Source organism: Nerophis ophidion, linkage group LG23 (assembly GCF_033978795.1).
Source record: "Nerophis ophidion isolate RoL-2023_Sa linkage group LG23, RoL_Noph_v1.0, whole genome shotgun sequence".
Taxonomy (NCBI): domain Eukaryota; kingdom Metazoa; phylum Chordata; class Actinopteri; order Syngnathiformes; family Syngnathidae; genus Nerophis; species Nerophis ophidion.
In genome coordinates, this window is record NC_084633.1 from 14,996,742 (window position 1) to 15,021,151 (window position 24,410).

A 24,410-nucleotide genomic window follows, 5' to 3' on the forward strand; every position below is an offset into this window, starting at 1 on the left:
AGGGCAAGGAAAACTCACACCCAGTGGGACGTCGGTGACAATGATGACTATGAGAACCTTGGAGAGGAGGAAATTAATGGATGTCGAGCGGGTCCAACATGATACTGTGAAAGTTCAATCCATAATGGATCCAACACAGTCGTGAGAGTCCAGTCCAAAGCGGATCCAACACAGCAGCGAGAGTCCCGTTCACAGCGGAGCCAGCAGGAAACCATCCCAAGCGGAGGCGGATCAGCAGCGCAGAGACGGAAAACGCTCTATAGCCTGCAGACTTTTTTTTGGCTTTGGGAATCACTAATAAGCCGGAGTCCTTTGAACGCAGATTTCTTGCCGGGACATATGGTACAATACAATCAGCAAGATAGGCTGGAGCTAGACCGTGTAGTATTTTATACGTAAGTAGTAAAACCTTAAAGTCACATCTTAAGTGCACAGGAAGCCAGTGCAGGTGAGCCAGTACAGGCGTAATGTGATCAAACTTTCTTGTTCTTGTCAAAAGTCTAGCAGCCGCATTTTGTACCAACTGTAATCTTTTAATGCTAGACATGGGGAGACCCGAAAATAATACGTTACAGTAGTCAATAAGGTGCAGATATAAATAAATAGATTATTGTACAGATAAATACATTGCACTTTTGCATATGCATCCACGTTTATGGATGTAGGTTATATTGTCTTTGTATTCCAGCGAGTTAAGGCTTTTTTGAGGGGATTATTATAATATGTTCAAGAATCTTATGGCCTGAGGGAAGAAAATGTTCCCGAACCTGGAGGTTCTGCTACGGAGGGTAGCGGAACCTCCTTCTAAATTGTTGTCAATATTAAGTGTTTTATCGTTCATAGTTAATATTGTTATTTTCATGTTTATTCTGGGTGTCTCATTCAGTAAAAAAAACAAAATGCCATTCATTTTTTTTAAGGCGGTCTTTCATGTTTTCAGCATTCAATCAGACATTATTGTGAGGTTTTGTATTAGTGTTCCTAAAATCAGATATACCGGCCCTCAGACGCATTTCTTTCTCTAAATTTAGCCCCCCAGTCAAAAATAATTTCCCAGTCCTTTTCTAGTGCCTGTCACAGCTTCCTATTTGAATCAGATTACCAACATAATTCAAACAAAAAAAGGCCAGTTCCTCCAAATTTATTACCGCCTTTACTGCCATTCAAACTTGTGTGTGAATAATAGCTCAAATACAGTGTGTCCGTCACAGCAACAACAACAAACGTCCCACACACAAAAAAAAGCCACATAGAACCAAAGTGGAGTGATCCATCAAAGACAGAACATAAGCCAGTGAAAACCAACAATGTGCTTTTGACCGTGTCTGCGTGCGATATGGTTGCTAGGAGCCCACTGAGAGATGCAGTGAGCTGTTGCTTGCACTGCACGGGTTCAGAGAGGCGGCAGAGGCACGGCGCATCATCGTGTCCTGGTCCATCTGTTTGAGAACACGGTGTTTGATTTGAATAAAGAATGAAGGCTGGATTGTTTTAGGAATAAAACACCCACCTTGGTCAGACCCTTGGCAATCAGGGCGATTTCAGTGGGCTGGTAGACGCAGCTTCGCAGCTGTCCGTTGTAAGCGCCGTATGGAGACACTGGCTTTGTGGGCACTAAGGAGGACAGTAGACACTTGGAAATAGGGTCTCTTCATGTTTGTCATACAGCCGATTGTCATCATTTTTTGCCAGACACATTGTGGGTTGTAATCAAATTGTGTACCGTATTTTCCGGACTATAAGGCAGACTTAAAATCATTTGTTTTCCTCAAAATGTCGACAGTGCGCCTTATAACCCGGTGCGCCTAATGTAAGGAATAAGTTTAGGTTGAGCTTACTCACCTCGAAGCTACAGTATTTTATTTAGTACATTGTGTAATGATAAGTGTGACCAGTAGATGGCAGTCAAACATAAGAGATAAGTGTAGACTGCGCTATGATGGCAATATCCATCCATCCATTTTTCTACCGCTTTTCACTTTTGGGGTCGCGGTGTGCTGGAGCCTGTCTCAGCTGCATTCGAGCGGAAGGCGGGGTACACCCTGGACAAGTCGCCACCTCGTCACAGGGCCAACACAGATAGACAGACAACATTCACACTCACATTCACACACTAGGGCCAATTTAGTGAAGTGAAGTGAATTATATTTATATAGCGCTTTTTCTCTAGTGACTCAAAGCGCTTTACATAGTGAAACCCAATATCTAAGTTACATTCAAACCAGTGTGGGTGACACTGGGAGCAGGTGGGTAAAGTGTCTTGCCCAAGGACACAACGGCAGTGACTAGGATGGCGGAAGCGGGAATCGAACCTGCAACCCTCAAGTTGCTGGCACGGCCGCTCTACCAACCGAGCTAAACCGCCCCATTTAGTGTTGCCATCCATCCATCCATCTATTTGCTACCGCTTATTCCCTTTTGGGGTCGCGGGGGGCGCTGGCGCCTATCTCAGCTACAATCGGGCCAATCCCCAGGTGCATGTCTTTGGAGGTGGGAGGAAGCCGGAGTACCCGGGGGAAACCCACGCAGTCACGGGGAGAACATGCAAACTCTACACAGAAAGATACCGAGCCCGGGATTGAATTCACGACTACTCAGGACCTTTGTATTGTAAGGAACATGCACTAACCCCTGTACCACCGGGATGGCAATATGTCTCAAGTAAACACCAACATTTTCAATGTTTCATTGAAAATATAGAACATTACACACGGCGCTCAAAAATCTATTAAAATGTTTTATTACGACTTTGGTAAGCTATGAAGCTTCACCGATGGAAGGACTGTTTGCGCATTAAACATACGAGTAATATTACGGTGTGTGTATTAGGTAAGGCATATTACCTGCTGTTTTGTTTCGCAATATTATGCAAAAGAAACTTTTCTTACCTTCTGGTACCTGCTGATCTGTATTTGGGGTCTGAATAAGTCCTGAAAAATTGTGCGAGTCGTTAAGCTTCTTCTTTTTCCTCTATTTTCTTGTCATGGGACATTCATCCTCCGCTGTTACAATTTTTAATATAAAGTAGTGTAAAGTTCTTGTATGTACATTGTTCAATTAAAAACAAAAATCTGTTTGATGACAAATTGAGCCGTGTACATTTATTCGATTTCGAATTCTACAATGCAAATCAAAATACTATTTTTTTTAACTACTTAAGTACACTTTTTTTAAAACGTCACTATTAATTTTTTCCAGATAAACACAAAAATCCAATTTATGTTTATCCAGAATGCAAAAATGTGTGGTTATCTGTGTCATGACAAATTGAGCCAGAAGCCTTATTTCATAAAATATCCATCCATCCATCCATTTTCTACCGCTTATTCCCTTTCGGGGTCGCGGGGGGCGCTGGTGCCTATCTCAGCTACAATCGGGCGGAAGGCGGGGTACACCCTGGACAAGTCGCCACCTCATCGCAGGGCCAACACAGATAGACTAGTTGTCCGAATTTTGTTTCAGAAATTAAAATAGAAAAAATGGCCCGGAAATTTGTTTTTTGATTTGCATTTCAGAGTTGGATATAGAATGGACGGAAGGTACACAGACTAAAATACTTCTTCCGGTTCAATTTGTCATCACACAAATAAATAGGAATTTTGGATTAATTGGATTTCTGTGTTTACCTGGAAAAATAAAAATCCATAGAAGGAAAACGGCACAAAATAAATTTTTTAGGCAATATTTTAATGAAAATTAGTCCTTTTTTGTTTCTTTTCCAATCTGCCATATATAATTTAAAAAGAAATCGAAAAACGGTCCCTAACTTTGTTTTTTGATCCACGTTTCAGAATTGGAAAAAGAATGAACGGAATGTTCACGGACCAACCGGAAGCACTAGTTTAGCTTTTCCTTTTGCGTTTAGCATGATTTTAGCATAACGGTAACATATTTGTTTAGCAGGAGTCATATTGTCCTTTTAAAAAAGGGTCAATAAATAGTTGTCCAACATTTGTTTTAGGAATGAAAATCGAAAAAATGGACCCGGAATGTGTTTTTTTGATTTGCATTTAAGAATTAGAAATGGACAAACCGTAAGGTCCACAGACCTTAAATGGTTGTGTCGTTTGTTAATTTGTTCTCTGTAATTGTAATGTGTTTCATGAAATGTAAAGGTGTCACCATATGTGACCATTAGGACAGTGGCGCTCACACTAAATGTTGACAATTTGGTAATTGTTGCGTAATACTGTGAGCTGTACTCGAGTGCGTTGCCGCCTATTTATACTGTAATGACTGTGTATTGACTGATTTTCAGTCAACAGTACAATTGTACGCTTATGCCAACTGCACACTCCCTACTCTAAAGTTATTTCTGGTTGTTCTTCTGTAGAATAAACCCCATAACCAGTGAAGTTGTCACGTTGTGTAAATCGTAAATAAAAACAGAATGCAATGATTAGCAAATCCTTTTTAAACATTTGTTCAATTGAATGGACTGCAAAGACAAGATGCTTAACGTTCCAACTGGAAAACGTTATTTTTTGCAAATACTAGCTGATTTGTAATGTATTACCTGCAACATGTTTTAAAAAAAGCTGGCACAAGTGGCAAAAAAGACTGAGAAAGTTTAAGAATGCTCATCAAACACTTATTTGGAATATCCCACAGGTGAACAGGCTAATTGGGAACAGGTGGGTGCCATGATTGGGTGTAAAATCAGCTTCCATGAAATGCTCAGTCATTCACAAACAAGGATGGGGCGAATGTCACCACTTTGTCAAGAAATGCGTGAGCAAATTGTTTAAGAACATTTCTCAATGAGCTATTGCAAGGAATTTATAGATTTCACCATCTAAGGCAGGGGTCGGGAACCTTTTTGGCTGAGAGAGCCACGGAAGCCAGATATTTCAAAGTGTATAACACTGAATACAACTAAATGTGTGCATTTTTAAGTAAGAGCAACATTTTTAGAGTATAATAAGTCTCTTCTTCTTTTTAATAACAATGTTATTCTAAAGTTAACAATAGATATACTACTTCTTACCATTAATGCCACATCTTGAACAGGTGCGACAGAAAATGGAAGGTTATTTTTAACACTGTAATTACCAGCGGAATTATTCATGACTTATCGTGTTAAGCAATGTCAGGTCAGATTTATCTGAGAGCCAGATGCAGTCATCAAAAGAGCCACATCTGGCTTTAGAGCCATAGGTTCCCTACCCCTGATTTAAGGTCTGTAATATAATCAAAAGGTTCAGAAAATTTGGAGAAATCACTGCACTTAAGCGGTTAAGTTTTGACCTTCGATCCCTCAGGCGGTACTGCATCAGAAACCGACATCAGTGTGTAAAGGATATCACCATGAATTGATTAACATGGACCCCGACTTAAACAAGTTGAAAAACGTATTCTGGTGTTACCATTTAGTGGTCAATTGTATGGAATATGTACTGAACTGTGCAATTTACTAATACAAGTTTCAATCAATCAATCAAACCACATGGGGTTCGGAACATTTCAGAAAACCACTGTCAGTAACTGTAGTTTGTTTCTACATCTGTAAGTGCAAGTTAAAACTGTACTATGCAAACCGAAAGCCATTTATCAACAACACCCAGAAACTTCGCTTGGCCCGAGCTTATCTAAGATGGACTGATGCAAAGTGTAAAAGTGTGCTGTGGTCTGACGAGTCCACATTTCAAATTGTTTTTGGAAACTGTGGCCATTGTGTCCTCCGAACCAGAGAGGAAAATAACCACCTGGATTGTTATAGGCGCAGTGTTCAAAAGCCAGCATCTGTGATGTATGGTGGTGTATTAGTGTCCAAGGCATGGGTAACTTACACATCTGTGAAGGCACCATTGATGCTGAAAGGTACATACAGGTTTTGGAGGAACATAAGTTGCCATCCAAGCAACATTGTCATGGACGCCCCTGCTTATTTCAGCAAGACAACGCAGAGCGGCATCCTGCACGTGTTACAACAGCGTGGCTTTGCGGTAAAAGAGTGCAGGTACTAGACTTGCCTGCTGGTAGTCCAGACCTGTCTCCCATATGAAGCCTGAAATACCACAACGGAAACCCCGGACTGTTGAACAACTTAAGCTGTACATCAAGCAAGAATGGGAAAGAATTCCACCTGAAAACCTTCAAAAATGTGCCTCCTCAGTTCCCAAACGTTTACTGAGTGTAGTTAAAAGGAAAGGCCATGTAACACAGTGGTAAAAATGCCCCAGGGCCAACAAATTATTTGCCAAAAAAAAATAAGATTCTCAGTTGGAACATGAATTATCTTTTCTTTGCAGTCTATTCAATTGAATATAAGTTGAAAAGGATTTGCAAATCATTGTATTCTGTTTTTATTTCCAAATTACACACCGTGCCAACTTCATTGGTTTTATATTTTGAGATACTGTTTGTCATCCTACCTGATGGCGGCTCCTCCATAGTGAAGGCTTTATTCTCCATGTACACAGTCTGGTGTGGCGGCTCTGGCTCCTTGTGAATGTCGTACACTAAGCTTCTGACCGGGAAGCTGTGGTCTTCGTCGAGTGGGGGCTCCTGGTCCAGGTCCCCCTGGGTCAGTAAGCAGATTTCCGGGATGGCGTACAAGAGCAAGAACACCCAGGCATTGGACACCACAGCCACAGCCAGTGTGGGATCATCCCAGCTGGCGTCCCCCAGCACTTTGTTCGCGTGGACGTACATGACGATCCAAGCTACCCAAATGGCGACGGTGACGAGGCTTGACGCCAGGAGGAAAGCTGCGTCCTGGCGCCACTGCTTGTGCTTGTGCGTCAACGAGGGCACGGCCATCAGCGCGGTGGCGACCAGCAGGACCATCACGTAGATCAGCGCCATGACAAAGTCCTGGTTGGCGAAGCTGCAAGACGGCTCGGAGACGTCCGCATCACCGCCCGGTGGATTCCGCAACACAGTGATGAGGAGCCACTCTGTGTTGATGATGACCTCCACCAGCCAGAGGCTCAGTGCTCCCAGGCAGATCATCCAACTCCTGGGCCCCCGTCCCCGGCGCTCCAGCAGGGCGACCCACAACCCGTGCATCACCAGGCAGGCCAGGCATCCCGAGAACAAAACGCCGAAAAGGAACCTGCGTGCGGCACAGCTGGCGGAGTAGCGGCCCACGACAAAGGCAAAGGTAAGACCGAAGAGTCCTAGTGTGAAGACCAGAACGCCTGCCTGCAAGGCCACCATACCTTTCCTTTTCTTATCTGTCACAAAAGGCAGGTAGGCCATGAGGACGACGAAGAGAACAAAGGAGGTCATCACACCGGTGGCGGCGAGGGCCTCCACCACCACCCCCCACACCACGGTCAGGTCACACAGGTTGTAATAAATAGAACCAATGCCGGAACCGCATCCTTTGGGCGGACTTGTTCGAGCCATGGCTTCCTTTCAGGTACGTTCCAATATGCTGCAAACACAAACAGAATAGATATTTAATGTGTGCTACTTGTGTACAATTGCCAAAACTCAGGGGTCGGCAACCCAAAACGTAGAAAGAGCCATATTGGACCAAAAATACATAAAACTAATTTGTCCGGAGCCGCGAAAAATGAAAAGCCGTATATATGTGTAGTAATGAAGGCAACACATGACATAAGTGTCAATATTAGCTATAATAGCCTACTACTTAACTAACTAACCTACTCAGTGGCCTAGTGGTTAGAGCAGGGGTCGCCAACCTTTTTGAAACCAAGAGCTACTTCTTGGGTACTGATTAATGTGAAGGGCTACCAGTTTGATACACACTTAAAGAAATTGCCAGAAATACCCAATTTGCTCAATTTACCTTTAATAAATAAATCTATATATATATATATCTATATATAAAAAATGTGTATTTCTGTCTGTCATTCCGTCGTACATTTTTTTTCCTTTTACGGAAGGTTTTTTTGTAGAGAATGATAAAAAAAAAACCTTAATTGAAAGGTTTAAAAGAGGAGAAAACAGGAAAAAAATGAAAATTACATTTTGAAAGATCTTCAATTTCGACTCTTTCAAATTCAAAATTCAATCGAAAAAAAGAAAAGAAAAACTAGCTAATTCGAATCTTTTTGAAAAAATACAAAAAATAATTTATGGGACATCAGTAGTAATTTTTCCAGATCAAGATAAATTTTAGAATTTTTTATAACATGTTTTAAATAGGTTGAAATCCAATCTGCATTTGTTAGAATATATAACAAATTGGACCAAGCTATATTTCTAACAAAGACAAATCATTATTTCTTCTAGATTTTCCAGAACAACATTTTTAAAAGCAATTCAAAAGATTTTGAAATAAGATTTAAATTTGATTGTAAAGATTTTGTAGATTTGCCAGAATAATGTATTTTGAATTTTAATCATAAGTTTTAAGAAATATTTCACAAATATTCTTTGTCAAAAAACAGAAGCTAAAATGAAGAATTAAAATGTATTTATTATTTACAATAAAAAAATAATAATACTTGAACACTGATTTAAATTGTCAGGAAAGAAGAGGAAGGAATTTAAAAGGATTAAAAGATATATGTGTTTAAAAATCCTAAAATCATTTTTAAGGTTGTATTTTTTCTCTAAAATTGTCTTTCTGAAAGTAATAAGAAGCAAAGTAAAAAAAAAAAAATGAATTTATTTAAACAAGTGAAGACCGAGTCTTCAAAATATTTTCTTGGATTTTCAAATTCTATTTGAGTTTTGTCTCTCTTAGAATTTAAAATGTCGAGCAAAGCGAGACCAGCGTGCTAGTAAATAAATAAAATAAAAAAAAATAGAGGCAGCTCACTGGTAAGTGCTGCTATTTGAGCTATTTTTAGATTGATTGATTGATTGATTGATTGATTGATTGATACTTTTATTAGTATATTGCACAGTTCAGTACATATTCCGTACAATTGACCACTAAATGGTAACACCCGAATAAGTTTTTCAACTTGTTTAAGTCGGGGTCCACGTTAATCAATTCTTGGTAGAACAGGCCAGCGGGCGACTCATCTGTCCTTACGGGCTACCTGGTGCCGCGTTGGTGACGCCTGGGTTAGAGTGTCCGCCCTGAGATCGGTAGGTTGGGAGTTCAAACCCCGGCCAAATCATACCAAAGACTATAAAAAAAATGGGACCCATTGCTTCCCTACTTGGCACTCAGCATCAAGGGTTGGAATTGGGGGTTAAATCACCAAAAATGATTCCCAGGCTCGGCACAGCACTTCCCAGGGGTAGATCGGGGGGATGGGTAAAATGCAGAGGACAAATTTCACCACACCTACTGTGTGTGTGTGACTTTAACTTAACTATCAAAATGACTGTGTCGCAAATCTTCATTGACAGAAATGTTGAAATTTTATATTTATTCTACGCATTTTTACAACATTAGTAACCATTCGTAAATTAGAGGCTACTCAGAAGGTGAGACAACTCCTGGAAAGGACAATTTTTTTAAGACCAACGGTATAGACGTGTGTGTCCAAGATAAAGGAAATGGCAGGCTGTCTTCTTTTAATAGATTTATTGCAATTTTTGGCAAGCAAGGTAATGTTTGCTGTGGTCTGGAACGACATGGCGTGCAACTATCTTAAATGCAGCCAATATTACATATAGATAATGTGTCATGAGACATGCAAATATAAATTATATACAACGAGGATAAAAGTAAAGGATATCAAATTAGGCATAATGATGCAATATGTACATACAGCTGGCCTAAATAACATGTTAGCATTGATTAGCTTGCAGTCATGCACTGACCAAATATTCCTGATTGGGACTCCAACAAGTCAATAACATCAACAAAGCGCACCTTCATGCATTCACGCACAGCATGAAACATTTGGTGGACAAAATGAGGCAAAGGAGGGGAAGATTTTACATGTAAACAAACTGTTGCGTCACAGTCCACACTATGGTGAGTTCAAGAACCACCGAAATTAGTAGGACAAAACGATGTTCACCAAATAGTCTCATCAGTGAAGCATACACACAAACATATTAAACAGTGGGCTTTCTAAGAATTGGGAAGGTTTGTGTCATGTTTGTCCACAAACAAAAAAACATTTTTTCCCCCATCTTTTTCAATTTTCAATGGTAAGTGGATTATACTTGTATAGCTCTTTTCTACCTTCAAGGTACTCAAAGCGCTTTGACACTATTTCCCACAATCACACACTGATGGCGGGAGCTGCCATGCAAGGCCCTAACCACGACCCATCAGGAGCAAGGGTGAAGTGTCTTGCTCAAGAACACAACGGATGTGAGTAGGGTGGTAGAATCCTCTGGTTGCCTGCACGGCCACTCTACCAACTGTGCCACCTCGTCCCCAGATTCAATACATTTTTTTAAAAATGCTCCAGGGAGCCACTCGAGAGCCACGAGTTGCTGACCCGGGCCATAACTAATCAATCAATCAATCAATCAATGTTTACTTATATAGCCCTAAATCACTAGTGTCTCAAAGGGCTGCACAAACCACTACGACATCTTCGGTAGGCCCACATAAGGGCAAGGAAAACTCACACCCAGTGGGACGTCGGTGACAATAATGACTATGAGAACCTTGGAGAGGAGGAAAGCAATGGATGTCGAGTGGGTCTAACATAATACTGTGAAAGTTCGATCCATAATGGATCCAACACAGTCGCGAGAGTCCAGTCCAAAGAGGATCCAACACAGCAGCGAGAGTCCCGTTCACAGCGGAGCCAGCAGGAAACCATCCCAAGCGGAGGCGGATCAGCAGCGCAGAGATGTCCCCAGCCGATACACAGGCAAGCAGTACATGGCCACCGGATCGGACCGAACCCCCTCCACAAAGGAGAGTGGGACATAGAAGAAAAAGAAAAGAAACGGCAGATCAACTGGTCTACAAAGGGAGTCTATTTAAAGGCTAGAGTATACAAATGAGTTTTAAGGTGAGACTTAAATGCCTCTACTGAGGTAGCATCTCGAACTGTTACTTTTTGGATGTTTTTGTCTCTTCTTGGAGTGCAAAGGCTTTTTTTTATAGAGCACGCTGAGCTTAACTACATTTACTAGTTAAGGTGTACGCAGGGCGCCTCCTTGAGCTTGGCTCAAAATACTTTTAAAGAATGTAATGATTAGACTAAAGCAGCTGTTGGTCGTTAACTCTCACCCTACAAAGGTGATCTGGCCTAGGTTCGTGTATTTTGAATAAATGCTCAACAAAGTTACATTGAAGTCCATCCCGTTTACATTTGTGAAGTGAATTATATTTATATAGCGCTTTTCTCTAGTGACTCAAAGCGCTTTACATAGTGAAACCCAATATCTAAGTTACATTCAAACCAGTGTGGGTGGCACTGGGTGCAGGTGGGTAAAGTGCCTTGCCCAAGGATATAACGGCAGTGACTAGGAGGACGGAAGCGGGAATCGAACCTGCAACCCTCAAATTGCTGGCACGGCCACTCTACCAACCGAGCTATGCCACCCCAATTTAGAGTTTGTAGATCAGGGGTGCCCACACTTTTTCTGCAGGCGAGCTACTTTTCAATTGACCAACTCGAGGGGATCTACCTAATTTATATATATCATATATATTTATTTATTTATGAAAGAGACATTTTTGTAAACAAGTTAAATGTGTTTAATGATAATACAAGCATGTGTAACACATATAGATGTCTTTCTTTCACAAAGACAAGAATATAAGTTGGTGTATTACCCGATTCTGATGACTTGCATTGATTGGAATCAGACAGTAATGATGATAACGCCCACATTTTCAAATGGAGGAGAAAAAAAGTTGTCCTTTCTGTACAATACCACATGAAAGTGGTTGGTTTTTGGCATCTAATTCATCCAGCTTCCATACACTTTACAAGAAAAACATTGGCGGCAAATTCCGTAGCTTGCTTGATTGACATTCACGGCACCCGAGGGTCTTGTGAGATGACGCTGGCTGCTGCCAGTTCATTATTATGAAAAAATGACAGAGAGGAAGGAGAGAAACACTTTTTATTTCAACAGACTTTCGCGCCGTCCCTTCCGTCAAAACTCTAAAGGCCGACTGCACATTTCCTATCTTCACAATAAAAGCCCTGCTTCATGCTGCCTGCGCTAACAAAATAAGAGTCTCGGAAAGCTGGCGTGCACAAGTGATGTGCACGCCAGCTTTCTGAGGGATCGCTTGTGCACGCCAGTTTTCCGAGACTCTGTATTTAGTTAGCGCAGGCAGCATGAAGCAGGGCTTTTATTGTGAAGATAGGAAATGTGCAGTCGGCCTTTAGAGTTTTGACGGAAGGTACGGCGCGAGAGTCTGTTGAAATAAAAAGTGTTTCTCGCCTTCCTCTCGGTCATATTTTCATAATAATGATCTTGCAGCAGCCAGCGTCATCTCACAAGACCCTCCGGTACCGTGAATGTCATTTAAGTGACGTCTTGGTGAAGATTGATGATCACTAATTTTTAGGTCTATTTTTTTTAAAAGCCTGGCTGGAGATCGACTGACACACCCCCCGCGGTCGACTGGTAGCTCGCGATCGACGTAATGGGCACCCCTGTTGTAGATTATTCAGTAAAAAGAGAATAAATAAAGCATTTTGCAGTGTTTAGAACCACAAGATATATCATCAAAAACACCTACAGTATATTGAATAATGCATTGTATAAATAGGTACAGGAGTAATGCTGACAAATACACAGTATATGATCGATTAAAACTACGTTTTTTTGCCACTTTTAATAAAGATATTGGGGAAATAAGATAATGACGTACCTGAGTGGTCAAAGCCAAATACGCAAATTACAAACCCCGTTTCCATATGAGTTGGGAAATTATGTTAGATGTAAATATACAAACGGAAGACAATGATTTGCAAATGCTTTTCAACCCGTTGAATGCACTACAAAGACAAGATATTTGAAGTTCAAACTCATAAACCTTTTTTTTTTTTTTTGCAAATAATAATTAGAATTTCATGGCTGCAACACGTGCCAAAGTAGTTGGGAAAGGGCATGTTCACAACTGTGTTACATCACCATTTCTTTTAACAACACTCAATAAACGTTTGGGAACTGAGGAAACTAATTGTTGAAGCTTTGAAAGTGGAATTCTTTCCCATTCTTGTTTTATGTAGATGATCAGTCATTCAACAGTCCGGTGTCTCCGCTGTCGTGTTTTACGGTTCATAATGCGCCACACATTTTCGATGGGAGACAGGTCTGGACTGCATGCGGGCCAGGAAAGTACCCGCACTATTTTTTTTTAACGAAACCAAGGCATGGCTAATTACACATCTGTGAAGGCGCTGTCACGCCAAATTTCCTCCCCCATTTACTTCCGGGGTGACGTTTCCTCTTACGTCATCCCATAGCTTGTGTTTGTAAATTGTATTTTTTTATCCATCCATCCTCTTTCTACCGCTTATTCTCTTTCGGGGTGGCGGGGGGCGCTGGCGCCTATCTCAGCTACAATCGGGCGGAAGGCAGGGTACACCCTGGACAAGTCGCCACCTCATCGCAGGGCCAACACAGATAGACAGACAACATTCACACTCACATTCACACACTAGGGCCAATTTAGTGTTGCCTATGTCATTTTTTATAATATAGCGTTAACAAAACGTCTGTATTTTTATAATATAGCATTATATTTTTATTATATAGCGTTATATTTTTATTATATAGCGTTATATTTTTATAATATGGCGTTAAAAAAACGTCTGTATTAATCGGACAAATTAACTTGAGGATATTCCTGACTGAATGCACATTTGACTCGTGGACATATGCGGAAATGAATAACGGTGCTATTCAATTTTTTTTTTTGTTCTCTGTGTAAGTGAACTAAATTAAAATGACATTTATGTGAACTTACATTTTTTTAGTTTCATTCAAGAACAAGAAAGTTTGATCATATTGCACCTGTACTGGCTCACCTGCACTGGCTTCCTGTGCACTTAATATGTGACTTTAAGGTTTTACTACTTACGTATAAAATACTACACGGTCTAGCTCCAGCCTATCTTGCCGATTGTATTGTACCATATGTCCCGGCAAGAAATCTGCGTTCAAAAGACTCCGGCTTATTAGTGATTCCTAGAGCCCAAAAAAAGTCTGCGGGCTATAGAGCGTTTTCCGTTCGGGCTCCAGTACTCTGGAATGCCCTCCCGGTAACAGTTCGAGATGCTACCTCAGTAGAAGCATTTAAGTCTCACCTTAAAACTCATCTGTATACTCTAGCCTTTAAATAGACCTCCTTTTAGACCAGTTGATCTGCCGCTTCTTTTCTTTCTCCTATGTCCCCCCCTCCCTTGTGGAGGGGGTCCGGTCCGATGACCATGGATGAAGTACTGGCTGTCCAGTGTCGAGACCCAGGATGGACCGCTCGTCGGGACCCAGGATGGACCGCTCGCCTGTATCGGTTGGGGACATCTCTACGCTGCTGATCCGCTTGAGATGGTTTCCTGTGGACGGGACTCTCGCTGCTGTCTTGGATCCGCTTGAACTGAACTCTCGCGGCTGTGTTGGAGCCACTATGGATTGAACTTTCACAGTATCATGTTAGACCCGCTCGACATCCATTGCTTTCGGTCCCCTAGAGGGGGGGGGGGGGTTGCCCACATCTGAGGTCCTCTCCAAGGTTTCTCATAGTCAGCATTGTCACTGGCGTCCCACTGGATGTGAATTCTCCCTGCCCACTGGGTGTGAGTTTTCCTTGCCCTTTTGTGGGTTCTTCCGAGGATGTTGTAGTCGTAATGATTTGTGCAGTCCTTTGAGACATTTGTGATTTGGGGCTATATAAATAAACATTGATTGATTGATTGATTCGTTGTTTTTACGTCAGCACTCATGTTTCCCATAAATTGTGTTACTTTGGGAATGCATATGTGAACAAATACTCATTGCACATTTGACTACCGTACAGGACGGAGAAGTAAATGATTTTTGATTCGTTTTCCACGGGTCAACACTACTTCAGGGTTAATTTTTCTTTCAGACGGATGGGTTTTAGGTTGATATTGTCAGCAAACACGATTCACTGAGTGTCATTCAGTGACACCACCATTTTCAGGAGATTTGGACAATAAAATCCTTCTGAAAATGTACTCTTGATTAGCTTATTGATAAGCTAACACAATCCAGTCCACAAATCTATTAGTCAATTGGTAAAAATATTTGTGCGGTAGCTACAACCAAAGTATCTAGCTAGCTTGCAAGCTATGAGAGGTAAAACACAAAACAAAATATGAATACGTTTTAACAATGAAAATAGTTATATCCTTAAGTAAAAAAAACTACAAAGAACAATATTTGGAAATGAGAAGGAATAGAGAATTGTTTTATCGTGTTAATCGATTCCAGCAGCGAAGTATCCTTCCAGCGACGAAGTGTGACGTAAAAGGAAACATGACCCCGGAAGTAAATGGGGGGGGAAAGGTTTTTGTAGGGGGGAAGAAATTTGGCGCGATAGCACCATTAATACTGAAAGGTACATACAGATGTTGGAGCAACATATATTGCCATCCAAACAACGTTATCATGGACGCCCCTGCTTATTTCAGCAAGACAATGCCAAGCCACGTGTTACAACAGCGTGGCTTCATAGTAAAAGAGTGTGGCTACTAGCCTGGCCTCCCTGTAGTCCAGACCTGTCTCCCATTGAAAATTTGTGGCGCATTATGAAGCCTAAAACACCACAACGGAGACCCCGGACTGTTGAACAACTTAAGCTGTACATCAAGCAAGAATGGGAAATAATTTCACATGAAAACCTTCAAAAATTGTTTTCCTCAGTTCCCAAATGTTTACTGAGTGTTGTTAAAAGGAAAGGCCATGTAACACAGTGGTAAAAATGCCCCTGTGTCAACTTTTTTGCAATGCAATTAAATTCTAAGTTAATGATTATTTGCAAAAAAATATATGTTTCTCTGTTTGAACATTCTTTTCTTTCTTTTCTTAGTTTATTTCGAACATGACATTCATACAACATTATACATCAGTTAAATTCATCATTTCGCAATACACAATACATCATGTCCGAAAAGGAGTAGGAAGAAGCAAAGCTTATTTAATCCTACCCCTTTTCCATATATCTTGTCTTTGCAGTGTATTTAATTGAATATTGGTTGAAAAGGTTTTGCAAATCATTGTATTCTGTTTTTATTTACGGTTTACACAATGTGCCAACTTCACTGGTTTTTTATATGATCAAAAAACACCTATATTTAAAGGCCTACTGAAACCCACTACTACCGCCCACGCAGTCTGATAGTTTATATATCAATGATGAAATATTAACATTGTAACACATGCCAATGCGGCCGATTTAGTTTGCTAAATTACAATTTTAAATTTCCCGCGGAATGTCTGTTGAAAACGTCGAGTATGATGACGTGTGCGCGTGACGTCTCGGGTTGTAGCGGACATATTAGCCCAGCACCACACACGGCTAAAAGTAGTCTCTTTTCATCGCATAATTACACAGTAATTTGGACATCTGTGTTGCTGAATCTTTTGCAATTTGTTTCAATTAATAATGGAGACTATAAAGAAAATGCTGTTGGTGGAAAGCGGTGGATTGCAGCTGTCTTTAGCAACCGAAACACAGACGGTGTTTCTTTGTTTGTTGTGAAGCTTTAACACAGAGCGGTCAACCAGCAAGTTTTTGGATGGGAAAATTGTAATATAAAGTCGGCTCTTACCGGAGACTTCGGTGGATTATGGGACCTCATCCTGCAGCTGGCTTCCTGTGCACTTAAGATGTGACTTTAAGGTTTTACTACTTACGTATAAAATACTACACGGTCTAGCTCCATCCTATCTTGCCGATTGTATTGTACCATATGTCCCGGCAAGAAATCTGCATTCAAAAGACTCCGGCTTATTAGTGATTCCTAGAGCCCAAAAAAAGTCTGCGGGCTATAGAGCGTTTTCCGTTCGGGCTCCAGTACTCTGGAATGCCCTCCCGGTAACAGTTCGAGATGCTACCTCAGTAGAAGCATTTAAGTCTCACCTTAAAACTCATCTGTATACTCTAGCCTTTAAATAGACCTCCTTTTTAGACCAGTTGATCTGCCGCTTCTTTTCTTTCTCCTATGTCCCCCCCTCCCTTGTGGAGGGGGTCCGGTCCGATGACCATGGATGAAGTACTGGCTGTCCAGAGTCGAGACCCAGGATGGACCGCTCGTCGGGACCCAGGATGGACCGCTCGCCTGTATCGGTTGGGGACATCTCTACGCTGCTGATCCGCTTGAGATGGTTTCCTGTGGACGGGACTCTCGCTGCTGTCTTGGATCCGCTTGAACTTAACTCTCGCGGCTGTGTTGGAGCCACTATGGATTGAACTTTCACAGTATCATGTTAGACCCGCTCGACATCCATTGCTTTCGGTCCCCTAGAGAGGGGGGGTTGCCCACATCTGAGGTCCTCTCCAAGGTTTCTCATAGTCAGCATTGTCACTGGCGTCCCACTGGATGTGAATTCTCTCTGCCCATTGGGTGTGAGTTTTCCTTGCCCTTTTGTGGGTTCTTCCGAGGATGTTGTAATCGTAATGATTTGTGCAGTCCTTTGAGACATTTGTGATTTGGGGCTATATAAATAAACTTTGAAAAAGGCAGCTGTGATCTTGGCTCCTCGGCTTTTCTGAGAGACACTGGCGTTCACCGCAGCCATCCGACTTTCCGGTATGACTTTACAATCTCACTAAAACACTATTAAAAAATCAAGCAGATTAGGGATCTTCCAGAATTATCCTAGTAAATGTGTCTAATTACATCTGAAACGCCGCCTCGAGCTGTCGCCTTTTCTTTTTTCTTTTTCTAGTACTTCACGCTAAACGTCCTCATCCACAAATCTTTCATCCTCGCTCAAATAAATGGGGAAATTGTCGTTTTCTCGGTCCGAATAGCTCTAGCTACTGCTGGCTATGATTGAAAACAATGTTCAGATGTGAGAAGCTCCACAACCCGTGACGTCACGCGCACATCGTCTGCTACTTCCGGTAAAGGCAAGGCTTTTTCATTAGCGACCAAAAGTTGCAAACTTTATCATCGATGTTCTCTACTAAATCCTTTCAGCAAAAATATGGCAATATCGCGAAATGATCAAGTATGACACATAGCTGCTATCCCCGTTTAAATAAGAAAATCTCATTTCCTTCGGCCTTGAATAATACATTGTATAAATAAGTGCAGGAGTAATGCTGACAAATACACAGTATATGATCGATACAACTAAGGTTTTTTTGCCACTTTTAATAAAGATATTGTGGAAACAAGGTAATGACTTAACTGAGTGGTCAAAGCCAAAAACCCAATTTACAAACTTAGTTCTTCATAGGGACCAAAACCTACAAAAATATATTATGCATTGGCTTAACATGGATACATAATGTACATATTCATGTATGCAGTATGTCTTTATAGACGATCAAAATTATGACTTTTACCTTTAAAATGGACTGAGTTGGAACTCGAGTCACAGTTTGGGTTATATATAATGTACAGTATAAGGATGGTTTCATTCAATTCAGACCTAGACTTAGTATCTTTTTACACAACAATATAGTGTAAGTATAAGGGGAATACATTATTTCTAAATCTTTATTAATATAACATGAGATCGTCCAGAATATCTTATATCTTATTTTATTGAATGTATCTCCCAAGCATAGCAATAAAACAACATTATGGCATCCTACCTGTCGCAGGTCCAACAGGTGAACAAAGGAGACCTTTTGGCCCAAATATTTGGTTATTATTATTATTATTGTAAGTCACAGGCTGCTCAGACAGATTCTCCGACCAGTTTCCTGCTCACTGACTGTGTTCTCCCGGTGGAGTCATGCACCAATCCACCCACTCCGTCCCCCATTATGTCCTCTATATTCGTCCCCAGTCAGGTCATGCTCCGTCAGCTGGAGACATCCAAATGAACCTCCCGGCACCAACACTACCACCCTCTTGTTAGCATCTAACCTCTCCTGTGTGGCTGCAGATTTGCATATTCTGCAAGATTAGGAGTCAGCCTACTTATTTGTTCCAGCCGGCACTTTAGCTCCAAACAAAGAGGCCACTCTCTGCCTCTGGAGTGGTTTGTTTCCAGATGAGTCGGACCCCTCCAATTGGGTCAGAACATACTGTTGTCATGCAGACTAATGCTGATTAATGTCCTTTCATTATTAGCCTGATGAGATCACTTCTTGTGATGAGACCTCTTTAGATTGCATGATGTCCATCAGGTTAATGACTCAATCACTTGTGAGTAGTGGATAACATCATTAAATACTGTATTTTCTTCAAAATGTAAACCATGCATATATTTGTTTTAATTAAATTAAATTATTTACATTTAATTAAAGCTATGGCTGAATAACCAACTATCGACAATATGATCCAATCAGAGTGATCTAACCATTTGGTTTTGGAATACAACAGGAAGTAATTAGTCAAAACAACTCTGTAGGTTAAATATTGTTGTAAATATCCATTATTGATACACTAAAAAGCTGTTCAGCATGTACACTTAATTGAGAGTGCCACCTAGTGGCCAAATGCATGCAAACACAATTATACAACTAAATAAATAGTGTATTTTTGATCTGTTGAAGGCCATTTACTATATATATATATATATATATATATATATATATATATATATTTAAATATTTGTACATCCAATAACACTGAAACATGTTCTAAAATGTCTTTACGTAAGTAAGTAACATTTATAGCACTTTTTCCGAAGTGATGCACAGGAAAAAACAACAACATGCATTATTGCATACAAACAAATACAATCCATATTTGAAGACGGGATCTTTATGAAAAGGAAAACTGATGACTGATGTTATGGATCTCAGGTTCTGATGATGATAAAATGTTATAGCAACACAATATAATATATTTTTTGTTGTCTTAATCAATTAATTCAGTTTCAACCAAAGAAAATAAATATATAACATTTTTATATTTGTGTGTTTTAATTACATTTTAGAACTAGATGGAACAATCCTATGATTTATATTATATATATATATATATATATATATATATATATATATATATATATATATATATATATATATATATATATATATATATATGTGTGTGTATATATGTGTGTATATATATATATATATGTGTGTGTGTGTGTGTGTGTGTGTGTGCGTGTGTGTGTACAAACCCCGTTTCCATATGAGTTGGGAAATTGTGTTAGATGTAAATATAAACGGAATACAATGATTTGCAAATAATTTTCAACCCATATTTAGTTGAATATGCTACAAAGACAACATATTTGATGTTCAAACTGATTTCTTTCGCAAATAATCATTAACTTTAGAATTTGCTGCCAGTAACACATGACAAAGAAGTTGTGACAGGTGGCAATATATACTGATAAAGTTGAGGAATGCTCATCAAACACTTATTTAGAACATCACACAGGTGTGCAGGCTAATTGGGGACAGGTGGGTGCCATGATTGGGTATAAAAAGAGCTTCTCAAAAAATGCTCAGTCTTTCACAAGAAAGGATGGGGCGAGGTACACCCCTTTGTCCACAACTGCGTGAGCAAATACTCAAAAAGTTTGAGAACAACATTTCTCAAAGTGCAATTGCAAGAAATTTAGGGGTTTTCAACATCAACGGTCCATAATATCATCAAAAGGTTCAGAAAATCTGGAGAAATCACTCCACGTAAGCGGCATGGCCGGAAACCAACATTGAATGACCGTGACCTTCGATCCCTCAGATGGCACTGTGTCAAAAACCGACATCAATCTCTAAAAGATATCACCACATGGGCTCAGGAAAACTTGAGAACACCACTTTCACTAAATACAGTTTGTCGCTAAATGTGTACTATGCAAAGCGAAAGCCATTTATCAACAACATCCAGAAACGCCGCCGGCTTCTTTGGGCCCGAGATCATCTAAGATGGACTGATGCAAAGTGGAAAAGTGTTCAGTGGTCTGACGAGTCCACATTTCAAATTGTTTTTGGAAATATTCAACATCGTGTCATCCGGACCAAAGGGGAAGCGAACCATCCAGACTGTTTCCGACGCAAAGTTCAAAAGCCAGCATCTGTGATGGTATGGGGGTGCATTAGTGCTCAAGGCATGGGTAACTTACACATCTGTGAAGGCCCCATTAATGCTGAAAGTTACATACAGGTTTTAGAACAACATATGCTGCCATCCAAGCACCGTCTTTTTCATGGACGCCCCTGCTTATTTCAGCAAGACAATGCCAAGCCACATTCAGCACGTGTTACAACAACGTAGCTTCGTAAAAAAAAAGAGTGCGGGTACTTTCCTGGCCCACCTGCAGTCCAGACCTGTCTCCAATCGAAAATGTGTGGCCCATTATGAAGCGTAAAATACGACAGCGGAGACCCCGGACTATTGAACGACTGAAGCTCTACATAAAACAAGAATAGGAAATAATTCCACTTTCAAAGCTTCAACAATTAGTTTCTTCAGTTCCCAAACGTTTATTGAGTGTTGTTAAAAGAAAAGGGGATGTAACACGGTGGTGAACATGCCCTTTCCCAACTACTTCGGCACGTGATGTAGCCATGAAATTCTAAGTTAATTATTATTTGCCAAAAAAATAAAGTTCATGAGTTTGAACATCAAATAGTTTGTCTTTGTAGTGCATTCAATTGAATATGAATTGAAAAGGATTTGCAAATCAGTGTATTCCGTTTATATTTACATCTAACACAATTTCCCAACTCATATGGAAACGGGGTTTGTATATACTGTACATATATATATATAGATATATATATATATGTGTGTGTGCGTGTGTAAATATATATATATATTTGTATATATATAATATATATATGTGTGTGTGTGTATATACTGTATATATATATATATATATATATATATATATATATATATATATATATATATATATATATATATACATACATATGTATTGTGTGTATATATATATATATGTATATACATATATATATATATATATATATATATATATATATACATACATACATACATACATACATACCGGTATATATATTAGGGGTGTAACGGTACGTGTATTTGTATTGAACTGTTTCGGTACGGAGGCATCGGTTTGGTACGAAGGTGTACCGAACAAGTTTCTAAGCAAAAGTCTTAACAAGCTGCTTTGCTTCTTCTCCCTGTCTCAGCACCCAGCATTGTCCCACCCACACAACCATCTGATTGGTTACATATATAGCGGTAACAGCCAATCAGCATTGCGTATTCAGAGCAATAACAGCCAATCAGCAGTGCGTATTCAGAGCGCACGTCGTAAATGCTTCAGCGTCGACCAGATAGGTATTTAGCAGGTGAGCATAAGGCAGCATACCTTCCCCAAATGATAATAAACACCCCCCAGTCAATTACTACTAACATCACTATCAGCCTATAGACCTTCTAGAAACTTAAACTGCAGCTCAGCTCGCTTGAGGTGAAGGCTAATTAGCATTTAGCGTAACAGTAGCTCATTTTGCGGTGTGTGTGTGTGTGTGTGTTTGTTTTATGCACAGAAAAGCTTTGAATGGCAGGGTCCCCGCTATCACACGTTGATAAAAAATATAACATTTACATAATAAAAATCAACTACAGGCTTCCCAAATGCTGTAATAAATTAAGCATGATGAGTTGACTTGAAACTGTTTAATGTTGCACTTTTTTTAATGTAGAAGAAAAGTTTAGTCATTTTATTTAATCTGAGCAACAATTTGAGGCAGTTTCATGTGGATTAACGTGGGCAGAATTATTATAGTGTTCCCAATGTTAAAAGGATAAACCCATTGTTAACAAATTTGGTAAATAAATAACCAAAAGATGTATATTTTGTTGTTTTCTTACTGTACTGAAAATGAACCAAACCGTGACCTCTAAACCGAGGTACGTACCGAACCGAAATTTTTGTGTACCGTTACACCCCTAATATATATAAATATATACATCTTTGTTATTATACATCTTAATGAAATTAAACAATGGATGTCCGCTAACTTTTTGCAGCTCAACGCCAAAAAAACGGAAATGCTGATTATCGGTCCTGCTAGACACCGAACTCTATGTAATAATACAACTCTAACATTTGACAACCAAACAATTATACAAGGTGACACGGTAAAGAATCTGGGTATTATCTTCGACCCAACTCTCTCCTTTGAGGCACACATTAAAAGCGTTACTAAAACGGCCTTCTTTCATCTCCGTAATATCGCTAAAATTCGCTCCATTCTGTCCACTAAAGACGCTGAGATCATTATCCATGCGTTTGTTACGTCTCGCCTCGACTACTGTAACGTATTATTTTCGGGTCTCCCCATGTCTAGCATTAAAAGATTACAGTTGGTACAAAATGCGGCTGCTAGACTTTTGACAAGAACAAGAAAGTTTGATCACATTACGCCTGTACTGGCTCACCTGCACTGGCTTCCTGTGCACTTAAGATGTGACTTTAAGGTTTTACTACTTACGTATAAAATACTACACGGTCTAGCTCCATCCTATCTTGCCGATTGTATTGTACCATATGTCCCGGCAAGAAATCTGCGTTCAAAGGACTCCGGCTTATTAGTGATTCCCAAAGCCCAAAAAAAGTCTGCGGGCTATAGAGCGTTTTCCGTTCGGGCTCCAGTACTCTGGAATGCCCTCCCGGTAACAGTTCGAGATGCCACCTCAGTAGAAGCATTTAAGTCTCACCTTAAAACTCATTTGTATAGTCTAGCCTTTAAATAGACTCCCTTTTTAGACCAGTTGATCTGCCGTTTCTTTTCTTTTTCTTCTATGTCCCACTCTCCCTTGTGGAGGGGGTCCGGTCCGATCCGGTGGCCATGTACTGCTCGCCTGTGTATCGGCTGGGGACATCTCTGCGCTGCTGGTCCGCCTCCGCTTGGGATGGTTTCCTGCTGGCTCCGCTGTGAACGGGACTCTCGCTGCTGTGTGTTGGATCCTCTTTGGACTGGACTCTCGCGACTGTGTTGGATCCATTGTGGATTGAACTTTCACAGTATCATGTTAGACCCGCTCGACATCCATTGCTTTCCTCCTCTCTAAGGTTCTCATAGTCATCATTGTCACCGACGTCCCACTGGGTCATTATTGTCACCGATGTCCCACTGGGTGTGAGTTTTCCTTGCCCTTATGTGGGCCTACCGAGGATGTCGTAGTGGTTTGTGCAGCCCTTTGAGACACTAGTGAATTAGGGCTATATAAGTAAACATTGATTGATTGATTGATTTTTTTCTTCCATGTCAATATATTATATATTTAGACTTAGACAAACTTTATTGATCCATAGAGGAAATTGTTCCATACAATAGCTCAGTTACATGGAAAGGGTAAGGAAGGAAAGGATAATGCAAGTATAAAGTAGACAAAAAATGTACAGTAGTAGCAATCTAACATATATGTAATATTTATATATTATATATGCGGAATATAATATATACTGATATATGATATTATATTAGATTTCTATATAATATA

At 40.2% G+C, this 24,410-nt stretch overlaps 1 protein-coding gene across 1 annotated transcript; it reads right to left on the bottom strand.

Moving 5' to 3' along the window:
• Positions 1–1,107: 1,107 nt before the first annotated feature.
• On the bottom strand, positions 1,108–18,981 carry LOC133541228 (G-protein coupled receptor family C group 5 member C-like). The gene is made up of 4 exons (XM_061884457.1): positions 18,602–18,981; positions 6,375–7,381; positions 1,511–1,614; positions 1,108–1,439 (listed from the first exon to the last, which is right to left on the bottom strand). The coding sequence occupies exons 2-4, from the start codon at positions 7,351–7,353 to the stop codon at positions 1,344–1,346; spliced, it is 1,179 nt and encodes a 392-aa protein (XP_061740441.1). The 5' UTR covers positions 7,354–7,381; positions 18,602–18,981; the 3' UTR covers positions 1,108–1,343.
• Between the last annotated feature and the right edge of the window lie 5,429 nt (positions 18,982–24,410).

Coding starts and splice junctions, on each gene's coding strand:
- LOC133541228 (XM_061884457.1), bottom strand. CDS start 7,353: ATGGCTCGAACAAGTCCGCCCAAAGGATGCGGTTCCGGCATTGGTTCT. Junction 1,615..6,374: donor TATGGAGGAGCCGCCATCAG/GTAGGATGACAA, acceptor TGTCCTCCTTAG/TGCCCACAAAGCCAGTGTCT. Junction 1,440..1,510: donor TTGCCAAGGGTCTGACCAAG/GTGGGTGTTTTA, acceptor GTTCTCAAACAG/ATGGACCAGGACACGATGAT.